At 35.2% G+C, this 13,654-nt stretch overlaps 3 protein-coding genes across 3 annotated transcripts in view; 1 reads left to right on the forward strand and 2 right to left on the reverse strand.

The window, feature by feature from the left end:
- LOC104719523 (major pollen allergen Ole e 10-like) lies at nt 4,774-5,229 on the reverse strand. Its single transcript, XM_010437464.1, has one exon. The coding sequence runs from the start codon at nt 5,167-5,169 to the stop codon at nt 4,819-4,821; it is 351 nt and encodes a 116-aa protein (XP_010435766.1). The 5' UTR covers nt 5,170-5,229; the 3' UTR covers nt 4,774-4,818.
- Nucleotides 6,048-6,632, forward strand: LOC104749408 (DNA-binding protein RHL1-like). Its single transcript, XM_019230057.1, has 2 exons — nt 6,048-6,401; nt 6,504-6,632. Exons 1-2 carry the CDS (start codon nt 6,048-6,050, stop codon nt 6,630-6,632), a joined length of 483 nt encoding a protein of 160 aa, XP_019085602.1.
- The window catches only part of LOC104719531 (transcription repressor MYB6-like), a 3,158-nt gene continuing 2,297 nt past the window's right edge, over nt 12,794-13,654 (reverse strand). Inside the window, exon 2 of the mRNA XM_010437483.1 lies at nt 12,794-13,429. Within this exon, the coding sequence (XP_010435785.1) occupies nt 12,982-13,429 (448 nt within the window). The 3' untranslated portion in view covers nt 12,794-12,981. The remainder of the gene's footprint in view (nt 13,430-13,654) is intronic.

The following is a 13,654-nucleotide window of genomic DNA, read 5'->3' on the forward strand; positions in this document are numbered from 1 at the left end:
TCATCCGCTAAACTTGGATTTGTACCTCCCGAGAAAAACTCCGCTCCCACTCGCTGCAGCTGCACCATCATCTGCACATACTGAGCATCCACTACCTCGGCCCCCGGCTGCACACCTACTTACAAACCCACCACAGGCTGCACCGCTGTAACCTGCCCACCAACCACTAGTGGCACTACTGGAACCTGCCCACCAACCACTGGCGGCATTACTGGAACCTGCCCACCAATCACTGGCGGCACCACTGGATCCTGCCCACCAACCACTGGCGGCACTACTGCTGGAAGTCGCTCCAAAACCTGAGCTAGCAAGCCCATCAAGACATCCTCCCTGCCCGGAGCACCCTCTGCTGCAACCCCCACACCCGGGGCAACACCGTGACCGACACCGGGCCCATCCGCCTTGCCGTCACCCAAACCAGCCTGGTCTCCAGACACACTAGGATGAACCTGTGACTCCGCTACCTCCTCACTGGCCATGCTCTGGGTCACACTCTCACTGGCCTCAGGAACCTGACCTCGTCCCCGACCACGACCATAACCACGACCACGCCCACGACCACGACCACGACCGCGACCAACAGCAGCCTCACCTCTAACCATCTGTATCACCAAGAACAGAAGGCTAAGCAACAAATAATTCTAATAACACAAGAACACAACTCACCGTGGAATCACAAAGCAGGCTCGAAGAGGATGTTCTAGGACCTCATGCCACACACAATTGACTAACTCACACAATCAACTCTAGCATGAAATCCTAAACATCAACAGCAAAAGCACAGTGAACCCTAGACCTAGAACTGTAAGGGCTCTGATACCAAAATGAAACAACCCTTCCCATTCTTTTTTTTTTTGATATATAATATTAATCACTAGTGGTCCCATACCCACTATCAACCTAGCAACAAACAACAACAGCGGATAACCAAAGAAACAAGTCCATTAAACCAATAAGAATTCCAACAATAATAATCCAATAACCAATAGTGCAATAATCCAAAAACCAACAATGCAATAACCAAGTTCCAACATCCTACAATGTTCTATCGACTTAATACTAGCAACCTAACAATAGCTAGACCACAATCAATCAAGCCTCTAGAACATCCTCCTCCTCATCGCCTTGATTCCACGATCACATTTTACCTTTACCTGCACACCACAAACAACAATTGAGATGCGTAAGTATTATCATAAATACTTAGTGAGGCCATCCTCCCATCTACTAGGTTATACACACAAGCATATGAGACCCTCATGTTTAAGCAAGCAAACAAAACACAAGCAATACATCAAACCAGGAAAACAAGTCTCGGATGAGACTGGTGTCGACCGACGCTAAATCGCTGTCGATCGATGCTAGAAAACCTGGTGTCGACCGACACCACATTGGTGTCGATCGACACTACTTCTGCAGACGCGAACTGCGCGAACACGAACGTTGATCCTCCGTTTCAAATCAACTTGAAACTGTCCCAAACTCACCCAAATACCTCGGGAACCTATGGGAAACACGAAAACAACGAACCCAAGCAAGCAAAACAACACAAACAACAAAGAAACACCCAAACAAAAGAGATCTCATGCTTAGATCAACCATGGTCAAGCACTCACCTCTTTCACAGGAAGATTGGGGTGAGAAACGGTGGAAACAACAGCTTAGGAAGCTTCTCCTTCGTTCCCAGCAACAGTTCTCCCTTCTCCAGCCACAGATCTCTCCAAAAACGCCAAGAACAGACCCAGAAACTCACAGAAACACTCTCCAACGCTTTCTCTCCTTTTTCTCTCTTTCTCACTTAATGGCGAAAAAAAAAACTCCAAAACTCTTAATTCGTCGCTTCCTCACTTACAAATGTGATTTAGGAATTTCTAATTGAACCAAAGCGAACTAAACGCTTTCTGTCGATCGACACTCATACCAAAAGTGTGATATTTGGTTCGCGGAAGTTACATTTCTAAAACAAAAATGGAGTTTCCATCGTATTTCCATACAGAAATTTCTAGGAATCGTGTTTCTGTGTTTTGTTTCCGAATTTCCACGAGCTTCCGTTTCCGAAACGTTTCAGAAACGGAAAACAAACCTCAAAAAGAGTTTCTATGCAATATTATAGATAAGTAATATATTAGACTGCTCAAAATTAACTACAATTTTTTTTACCATTATTAATTAGTTAATTTTTAATTATTTTCTAAACATATTGTCGAAGATACGGTATGAGAATTTTCCACATTTTTCTCTAACTCAGTTTCCAAGGTAATTACTACAACAACAATGTCAACAAACAAACAAACAAACAAATAAATCAAATTGTTTTACTTTAAATTTATTACTTTCAGATTTATAAAAGTTATTTTAGTCAAAATTTTCTTTTAAAACTTAATTTCTCCAAAAAAAAGCAAGAAATGTAAAGAAAAGTATTTAGATGTAAAGAGATAAGTACAAGTTTATAGTTAAGTGTATGATCATGTGTGAAGGTGTGTTATTGTAGAGGTCGAGTCGTCTGCCCTTATATAGGTGTTAGGGATGAATAAAATCATATCTTAAAAGGATTGAAATGAATCCAGAATACTCAGAGAATATTTCCATTTTTCTCAAAAGACTGGGAGATCAGCCGACCTCTTCTATGGATTGATCGAGCATCATAAAGTTCAGTCAAAGTACTTTATAGATCGGTCGTGCATTAATTGGTTCGGTCCAACTCTTTCACGCTTCGGTGGATCATTGCTTAGTTTCCTACACCTTCTTCATTTGCTGGCAAGATTTATCTGTCTTTATAATTCTTGAATTTATGGTTCGTAGGAATTACCACGTATTACTTGGAGGTAAAAGCCGCCTATTCATTGTTTCCAATAACATCAACAAATTCCAATTATGTGGTCAGGAAGCGCCTTTCAACCAATATTTGATACAAAAGCTAGCTGTCATGGTTTTCAAAATGTTTGATTTGCTCATTTTACGTCCATCTTATCAATATAACAGATAAATAAAGAGTTTTGAGACTACAAATGGTAGGTAAATGCCTGAAAGGTAGCCATATCACTTTAAATATTTTTTGAAACCCCTAAAAGAATGATAATGAAAATGGGTAGAAATATGATGTTATTAGTGAGTTGGTTTTCGTCACTGAGGTGGCGTTTGATCCAGAGACTCACGTATTGACTGGTTCTCCCGCTACCTCCCGCAAACGCTGCGTTTACGGATGGTAACGGTTGCTAGCGATTGAAACCAATCACAGAAACCGCTTCCAATCGCTTCTAATCGCTTCTAACCGTTCCAAACCACTGAATTCCAAAAGCTGCTTTCCGTAAGCGTTTGCGGTTCCGGGCGATTGTGGTTGGAATATTTTTTTTTTGTAAAAAAACTTAAAAAAGAAATCAATGTTAATGAAATTTTTTTTTGTTATATCTTCTATCTAACCATTTTACTCATTAAGGATGGGAGAAAATAAAGTACGGATACGATTGCAGAGATTATAAAATAAACAATTATAAGAAAATAATATTCCAATTAACAATAACCCGGAAAACTTGATGTAAATTTAATGGCACATCGCACATAAGTTCAAAAAAATCTAAATAATAATATTTCATCAGAAAATTAAGAAAATAAGATTATTTGTGAAAAATATTAAAACACATCACCAGTGACTCTTCTCAACTCTCACTTGACCATTCCAACCGATGCAACTACTGACCCACGATCTAAGAGAAAAGAGAAAAGATCTACGATCTAAAACATATGTTTTGTCATTTATCAAATTACTTGATTAAATTTTTGGTGAAAAGCCAAATGCATAAAAGAATAAGTATTTCAATATGAAATTTATTTGTTTATGCATTTTGAATAATTATTTTAGTAATTTTTTCATAAATTTTAATTATAAATCAATTTTAATAAAAAATTTGGTATTTTAAACATTTATATATTATATATCACATTTATTATATTCCAACCTATATTGCACCCGCTGGTCAACCAGTCGTAAACCTCCCGCAAACTCACCAATTTTAAACCGCTAAACCAGTCGTTCAAAACGCTTAATAACGTTTGAAACCGCAATCGCCCGCTTCCGCAATCTCCCGCAACCGCAACCGCAACTGCAACCGCAACCGCAACTACATTTCTCTTTGATTTTGAGAATGCCCAAAATGGATGCTTCATGTCACAGAAATTTTCATGAGCAAGAGAAGTGTCCTATTGTTATATGAAGAAAAAAAAAACCCCTGAGAGGAGAAAGGAAAAATAGAGGTGCTAAAGAGAAGGCCAAGTGTGAATTGGTGTGTTAATTAGTTTCATTCTTTTTTTCTTTGGTGTTTTGAGTGAAGAACAAGTTGGGATAAATAATCTCACGGATAGACCAAGATTTGCAGCAGTGTGGTTCTTGAAAGAATGCAGCAACGTTAACATCTGTTAAGTGCTAATAAGAGAAGAGAGTCTAGAGGGTTCAGAGCCTAAAGGCCATAAATCCATATTGAGGCCAGAGCCTATTCCGGTTGTTTCTCAACATGTTGTAAAAGGGAAAGGCCTAGCTTTTGGCTATAAAGAAAGGGATCAAAACTGTAGGAGTGTAGGGAATGATCAGAAGTTGACGTCTTCAACGATCAAGATCAAGGCTGGTTTGGGTTCATCACCTATGCTATCTGCTATCCAATCCATTCTACAGGAACAACTGATGAGTCTTTGTTTTTATTTTTTATAGAGTTTTAAGCTTTAAATTATGAAAGATTTCCATTAATAATGGATAAGAAAAACCTTTAAACCATGATTTTATTCACCCAACCATTTATATTTATTATTAAAATCAATTAAACATTTCTAAGATCCATACACACAACTACCAAAACTAGGATCGGTAATAGCAAACGTGCCAGTATTTTTGAAACAACACGCTTTTTTGGTACGACCATGGCTCTGATAATAAGCGTTCATCACAAATGATGTATGATTTATAAGAGTATTAGGAATAAAGCATGATCCACTAGGTCGGATTGGCCTACAATCAACTCGTTGACTACATCCAACATTAATATTTTGTTGTAATTGCGCATTCGTTGCGGTCAGTGTTGCTACACACCATTGTTTAGAGCTGACCAGATGGAGATGGTTGATCATGACTGAAGATAGAAAGATGAAAAGGATTGTCGAAACCGATGACATTTTGACCATTGTTGAAAATGATAATTCAAATAATCTTCGACTACTTATATTTTTGGGATACCTATGTGATCATACGTATATGCGCATATTTATAAGTGTATATTTCTATAATATATATATAAGATTGTGGAAAAACAAAGATTCAAAACTATTTAGAAAAATAAATATATATATTTATAATTAGAAAAATATCTTTATAATTTGAAATGATATGTCTCTAAAACTTTAACCACTAATTAGTAGAAAGTCAAAGACTTTAATATATTTAGGAAAACATAAATGTGTCTTTATAATTGGATATATATATATAACTTTAACTGATATTTTTAACATTTTAAATGATATGTGTTTAAAGAAATAAATTTCTCTTTATAATATAATCTGATATATGCTATAAAAAAATTCATAGTAAAAAATGCAAGACTTAACAATATATAAGAAAATAGAAATACATCTTTATTATTAGAAATAGATATTTATAGTTTGAAATGGTATCTATAAAAAATGTTCAATCACAAGATAGTAAAAAATCAAATATTTAAATTATTTCAGAAAATCAAATATTTAATTTATTTCAGAAAATAGAATGGTTTATTTAAAATTAGAAATAATAAAATAATATTTGGATGTCAACAAAAATATATAGCTCTCCTTAATGGCAAAATTAAAATCAACATCGAACATTAAAAATGCATGCATTGATTTATCACATACACGAATTGTCACAAAAATATATGGTGTCATAACTTAAAAAAAATTTGTACAAGGCTCCTCAAAACTTAAATTGGTGTAAAGAATAATAAGAGCATTTGCATCGGCGTATATATGCTATGTCCTTCAGAATTATTTGATTTTATTTAAATCGAAATGAAACAATTATGTAAGGAATGTTTCTAAATAAGGGACGTTTATTTTTCCGTCCTTCGTTACACGTGGCAGCTTCATCGTCGAAGAAAGGAGCAGATGAAGATGATGCAGAGTCGAAACAGAAGAAGAGATTAAAAATCCTAGCTCTCGATAACCAACTGCTCTCTGATTCTCCGGCGAAATCTAATTCCTCTCTCAAACCTTCAAAGCAAGTTCTGAAACACCATGGCACCGACATCATCCGCAAGTCTCAGCGCAAAAATCGTTTCTTCTTCTTCTTCCCTGGTCTTCTCGCTCCTATCTCCGGCGCCACCATCGACGATTTCGATCGATTGTCTACTAAAAACCCTGTCCTTTACCTCAATTTCCCCCAGGTTAGGTTAGATCCCTAAATTGGGTCACTTGTGTTACTCAATGTTGAGGCGTTACTGCTGCTTTATGTGTTCTGAATCACTGAAAAGTGTTGGTTCTTTTAGGGTCGGATGAAGCTTTTTGGAACGATTTTGTATCCTAAGAACAGATACTTGACTCTTCAGTTCTCTAGAGGAGGCAAAAATGTCTTATGTGATGATTATTTTGATAATATGGTTAGTCTCTTTTTTTAGAGACTGATGAATGATGATTATGTTGCACAAAGCAAGAATTGGATAATGGATTNGTCATAACTTAAAAAAAATTTGTACAAGGCTCCTCAAAACTTAAATTGGTGTAAAGAATAATAAGAGCATTTGCATCGGCGTATATATGCTATGTCCTTCAGAATTATTTGATTTTATTTAAATCGAAATGAAACAATTATGTAAGGAATGTTTCTAAATAAGGGACGTTTATTTTTCCGTCCTTCGTTACACGTGGCAGCTTCATCGTCGAAGAAAGGAGCAGATGAAGATGATGCAGAGTCGAAACAGAAGAAGAGATTAAAAATCCTAGCTCTCGATAACCAACTGCTCTCTGATTCTCCGGCGAAATCTAATTCCTCTCTCAAACCTTCAAAGCAAGTTCTGAAACACCATGGCACCGACATCATCCGCAAGTCTCAGCGCAAAAATCGTTTCTTCTTCTTCTTCCCTGGTCTTCTCGCTCCTATCTCCCGCGCTACCATCGACGATTTCGATCGATTGTCTACTAAAAACCCTGTCCTTTACCTCAATTTCCCCCAGGTTAGGTTAGATCCCTAAATTGGGTCACTTGTGTTACTCAATGTTGAGGCGTTACTGCTGCTTTATGTGTTCTGAATCACTGAAAAGTGTTGGTTCTTTTAGGGTCGGATGAAGCTTTTTGGAACGATTTTGTATCCTAAGAACAGATACTTGACTCTTCAGTTCTCTAGAGGAGGCAAAAATGTCTTATGTGATGATTATTTTGATAATATGGTTAGTCTCTTTTTTTAGAGACTGATGAATGATGATTATGTTGCACAAAGCAAGAATTGGATAATGGATTCATCATGATTTTTGGAATCCTGTTGATGTTAGCTAAGGTTACTGCAAATTTGTTAGGTAATGCTATGGATTTTGAATGAATCTCTAGTTTCGAACAGATTAAGGGTTTAGCTAATAGAAGATACGAGAATCTTGTTTATGGAGAAAGAGGAAGACTTGTTATTGCTAATGTAGTTTGATCTTTTAAGTTTTGGTTTGACATTGGTTATGTTCATGTTAAGTTGTGATTGAGAGATGCATTGTTTTTGCAGAATCAAATCTACAAATGGAAGAAACAAGAATGGAACTATGATATCAATCTGGTGACTTGGTCCGCAGGAGTGTTCTACGGATATGTCACGATTGTTCCTTTAGCATTATACGTCGTTCTCAAATACTTCTCTGCACCATCAGGCTTAGTCCAACTCTTCTGTCTCTATGAGGTGTTCTTGTTCCTCTAGCATTATACGTCGTTCTCAAATACTTCTCTGCACCATCAGGCTTAGTCCAACTCTTCTGTCTCTATGAGGTGTTCTTGTTCCTCTAGCATTATACGTCGTTCTCAAATACTTCTCTGCACCATCAGGCTTAGTCCAACTCTTCTGTCTCTATGAGGTGTTCTTGTTCCTCTAGCATTATACGTCGTTCTCAAATACTTCTCTGCACCATCAGGCTTAGTCCAACTCTTCTGTCTCTATGAGGTGTTCTTGTTCCTCTAGCATTATACGTTGTGAACTTTGAGGTGTTCCTTTGAAGTTATCTCAAGTGTTTGTTTTGTTTGACCTTCCCTGTAAAAGCTATTTTCGAAAGAGAGGCTTGTGTGTAGCTTTTGATATCTGATTTTGAAGCTCAGTTTCGAAAGAGAGGCTTGTGTGTAGCTTGTGAAGAAGAGTTAGAGGGACCAAAATGTGAGGGACACCAATGTTGGTAACAAACTTAAAAAACTCTAAAAATATGAATAAAATAATTGAAAGACCAAAAATTGTCCTTAACCGATGCAGATGCTCAATGAGATGTATAACGAACACTATATAGTAAAATTGATACAATTTGTGTGGTGTTAATTCAAAGAAAAAATTATAATATGAATATTTTGCAACATCAACATATTGGGCCGCGAGAGATTTATCTCCTCTATTTGTGATCCCCTCTAGAAGGATATGGTGCTTCGATTACACAGATGCAGGTATGACAAAATCATAATAACCACACGAAAACAAAAAATAAATTATGTGGCAATGTCTCTTAGGATGTCTAGCATCATGCCAAATACTATACTATTGGCGTATCGGTAAGGAAAAATACGTTTTAGATGTGGCGCAGAGGACGAAAGCTGGAAACATATTTTTTTGGATAGAATCTTATAACTCACGTTATCAAGACATATGATTTCATCCTTTGTGGTTTCTCCATCTTTGGAGTTCGACCATATTTGTATCAAGTCTTCCTATCCAGAAAATCATTTTTTATAGAATGTCAAAACTTTTGACAGAACAATTAACAACGTTGGTATGATGTTTTTTCCCGGATGCACAAATAAACCTTAATAACTTCAGTTTAATCATATATTCAATGATAGTTGGGGTAACCGCTGGGGTAACCGCTTGTACCATATCGGCCCTCTTGTGTGTGATTTTTCAAAATAGTATATAAAAATTACATGTTCCTACATCCTCCATGCATGCTTCCAGTAATGGGGCCAGACAAATCTTAAATAATATATCTCACCTTATGTATATGCATATATATAATTTGATATTTTATCACCGAACTTTAACCAGAATTTTTTACTTTTTTGTTTCTAATGTATCTTTTCTTCATGATAAGCCTCTTCTAATTTTTTTTTTACTCTTCTAGTTTTTTCAGTGAAACTAAAATCATCGTTTTCGCTTCTTCCAAAACCAACTTAATAGAGGAGATAATCAATTGACCCGGTGGAACTTGATTTTTTTTAACTCATGGTATTAAATTCCTATAACTTTTACTTTTCCACAAAAACTAGTACAGTTTTTCCCGATTCCAACATGAATCAGTTACCTGTGTCGTAAGACCATCATTTCCAACCCATATTTATTAATATCAAAGAAAAAGAAATTCAATAATATCAGACCCAATCAATTTCAAACAATCCACTTACGAAAAATGGAATTGAGGATGCTGATCTTCCGGTAAAGCCTTAATCTGATGATTTGTTTATTCCTACAACCTCTCCATGAAAATTGATTGGTCCCGGAAATTCTAGCATTAGTAGAAAACATGTTGTTTGCGATAACTGTAAACCTCTGTGAACCAATTTCAAATATAAACACAAACTCTTATTATTGCAAAGGAGAGACAACGTCTCTTAACTTTTGTAATAAGGAATAGGACACAAATCACAACCACAATGTTAACATTATTTCCTATGGGACATCTATATAACTATATTAAAACAAGAGATCATCTTTCCTAAGATGTCCATATAGTTTTGACTTATATATGGAGGTGGTGTGTTTCTAAGCTGCAGAAACATTTTATGGGATAACTCTTGGGACAGGTACTCCTTGCTTGGCTTAAATCCCCATCACATGAAGAGCCAATGGATTCACTTAGACTTATTGCAGCTCAAGCTGAAGGTTTGTTCCCTTTACTTGATAGAGAGATCCGTAACACATGCCTGAAAGCACATCCCGAAGTTTCATGACATGCTCCAACTATGGTTTCGAGGCTCCTATCTCTATATATGTAAGTTTTGTAATCTTATTATTGTTCTTGTATCGGGCTTTTTCACCCCGGATTCATTGTCGTTGTGATACTTAATCCTTATTTTTCCTTATGTAATCGCTTTTATCAAAGTTTATAAAACCAGAAATTTTAGAAGAAAAAAAAATGTTAAACATTATTGGAAATCATGTGTTTTCATATAGTGGAAGTGTGCACGTCATGCATGCATGTGAGTCTCCTACAATGAAACCTAAAAGAAAACAAATAAAAAAAACTAAAAAAAAAAAGATATATCAAAATGCATGTGATTATAAATTTTAATAATTGAGAACTAAATGGCAGCTCATTTTGGTTATATATCCCCACATGTGGCTACGTACGTAACGCTCCCATTACATTACATCCACCCGTCTTTTGTAAAGTATAACAACGTACGTACTTTTTAAGTTTTAGATTTAGTCATCAAATTAACATCTCAATATTTGTGGAATCTTAAACCTTTTAGATAAAAACATAACGCCAATTGCTATTTGCTACCAAATACGATAATTATATTCGGTGTATAAAATGTTGGTAATCTAGTGTATCTAGAAGATGTAAAAAGGTATTAGCAATTCATACTAGTAAGTAGTAACTTAAAAGTCGTTATAGAATTTTATAGATTTTCTTTTAATAAAAAAATGAGAGTGACAACTTCTTTTTTTAATTTACAGAAAAGGAGGGAGTCATGTTTGGCTGGATCTCACCTAAATCTCACATTCCCATACCTTCTTACTCTTCTTACGCACATGATTCTCTCTTTTGTTTTACATTTATACTTTTCTCACTTTTATACATATGTGATAGCATCTGTCTCCCAAACCAATTCTTGTCTTCTTCGTTCTTCTTTTTTTTTTTGTTCTGACGTCGACCAAACATTGTCTAGTGACAAAACATTTTTATCAAATAGTAATATTTTTGATTTGCCTTTAAGGCCATATTCATAAATGTTTTTATCGACTCGGATATGTCTATATTTGTTTCAGATAATGTTATATTGTTATAGTATGAATATATGATGTATAAAAAAAAATATCTATCATATTAGTATTATAAATTAGGTAAAGTCAATTATTTTTGGTACACAGTATGGTTATAATGATAGATTCCGCCACCTACCTGCCTAAAACATGTCACATGTCTTCTCCCTTATCTTATTCCCCTTTATATATTACTTTATTTATCCTTTTCAATCAGCTGCTTCTGCTACATTCTTTTTCATGTTTGCGTCCTTACTCCATACGTTTACTTATATAATTAATTTAGTTGACATCGAATTACTTAAAGTAATAAGCAGTTGTCCATAAATGAAAGCAAAAGAGTAATGTTATAAAAAAAAGTATTATTAGTAGATACTACAAATTTGGAGCATAATTAAAGAACTATCACTATATCAGAAAAGTTGGATAAATACCACTTTTCTAAGAGGTATTTTTACTTGTTTGCCATCAAAACCTTAGGGAGGAGATAGCTGCAGCAGATATAACGTGTAACATAACGAAATAGCATATTACATTATAAAATAACGGAATTTTCACCTTTTTAGATTCAACGGTGGGAGGGAGAGAGGGGAAGGGAGAAAGAGGAGGGAGAGATGGGGAGAGAGAGGCGGAGGGAGAGATGGGGAGAGAGAGGAAGGAGAGATGGGGAGAGAGAGGAAGGAGAGAGAGGCAAAGGGAGAGAGAGGAAGGGAGAGAGGCGGAGGGAGAGAGAGGAAGGAGAGAGAGGCGGAGAGAGAGAGGAAGGGAGGATAATATTGTAATTTAAACTGCCTAGAACGACAAACACTGTTAACTTTGTGGTATTTTGTTAAATATGTTTTGTTATTGTGCTATGTACTGCAAATACTCTAAAAAAAGAGCTTTAAAATAATTAATTTATTTCATTAAAATTACAATTATCATGGATTATGGAATATGTTGAATAAACCACACCAAAAAGTTATGAAATAATATTTAACATAGTGAACGAGATATTTATCGTAACTTGCTAGTTGCTACTATATGGTCCCCATTAACCTAATTCAAGTTTCTAGAAACCTTTGCATAAAAAAAGTACAATATCATATTTATACCTATCTACATGTAAAAATGGATAACGGTTGATCTATAAGACTCCAAAAAGACCAAAACCATATTCATATTTCACTCCTGCTTGGGTTATATCTTATAGAAAAATATTTTTAAAAATGCCACTCAACTAATTTTTTTCCAAAAATATGATCACTAAGTTTGCTTTTCAAAGATACTATTTCAAACTTTTTACTCCAAAAATACCACAAACCTTCAAAATGATTTTTAAGAGTTTTTATAATTTTAAAATTTGGATTATTTTTAATTTTTGGGTTTAGAGTTTAGTTTCTAGGATTTAGCATTTATAATTTACGATTTTAGAATTTAGGCATTTTGTGGTAATTTTTTTAAAATTATATATATATATATTAATTATATTTGTAGAAAATACTAATATTAGTAGTTTTGAAACAAAAACCTATTTAATGGTATTTTTTGAATTTTCCATATAATATTATATTATTTGAAAATCAAATTAGTTCATTTTCACTCCTTGTGGTGGAATACTTGTGTATTTTGTTGAAAAAACAATTATATAATTATAATATTTTTTCTTCAAAAGGTAAAAGATATATGAACAAAACCAAACCAAAATACCAAAGAAACTGAAGTAAATAATTTCTATAATCATCCAAACGACCAACACAAATTAAAATATATAATAATAAAAAAATCTAAAACCCCATTTTTGGGCTTTTTTGTGCCGGTTTGGTAAATTTTTACGACAGTGACAAACGCGCCGCCATCACCTGATCCCGCCACGGCTTTGAATCAGCCAATAACCCGGCTCCAATTACCTGACCCGAACCCGATCCAAACCCGAGAGTTAAATCCAAATTCAGCTCTATACGTTCTGAATTATCACCACTGTAATAATAACACTCCCCGTTCTGCCGGAGATCCTCATCAGTCGTCGTGCCACTAGTGGAAGCTCCGGAGGAATTTTCCTGTTTAACAGCTAAGTTGGAGAGAGAGTACTCAACGGCGTCGTTTTGAATCGGACCAACAACGACGACCTGAGACGGCACCGTTTTGGTATCGTTGATCGGCCGATGAGTTTGTGGATCAATCCCATGACTAAGAAGCTTCCTTTTAATATGAGTGTTCCAATAATTCTTGATTTCATTATCTGTTCTTCCTGGTAATCTCCCAGCTATCAATGACCATCTGAAACAAAAAAAAACAAAAAAAAAACAAAATCCAGATTTAGTAGAACTGAAGAACAAAAACAGAGGAAACAAAGACTCTGTTTTTAATTTCTCTCTGTTTCCTAGAAAGTTGAAATTTTTTTCCTGGGAAAGTTAAAATCAGAAGAGATGAGGAGAAGAAAAAAGGAAACCCAGTTTCTATTTTCTCTCTGTTTCCTGGAAAGTTCAAAAAAATTTCCCCGGG

Source organism: Camelina sativa, chromosome 2, assembly GCF_000633955.1.
Source record: "Camelina sativa cultivar DH55 chromosome 2, Cs, whole genome shotgun sequence".
In the NCBI taxonomy this organism is placed as follows: Eukaryota; Viridiplantae; Streptophyta; class Magnoliopsida; order Brassicales; family Brassicaceae; genus Camelina; species Camelina sativa.

What these genes read in the sequence shown, in the direction of transcription:
- LOC104719523 (XM_010437464.1), bottom strand. Translation starts at nt 5,169, where the DNA reads ATGGTCAAAATGTCATCGGTTTCGACAATCCTTTTCATCTTTCTATCT.
- LOC104749408 (XM_019230057.1), top strand. Translation starts at nt 6,048, where the DNA reads ATGTTTCTAAATAAGGGACGTTTATTTTTCCGTCCTTCGTTACACGTG. An exon ending in TTTACCTCAATTTCCCCCAG is followed by an intron (nt 6,402 to 6,503) that starts GTTAGGTTAGAT and finishes TGGTTCTTTTAG; the next exon opens with GGTCGGATGAAGCTTTTTGG.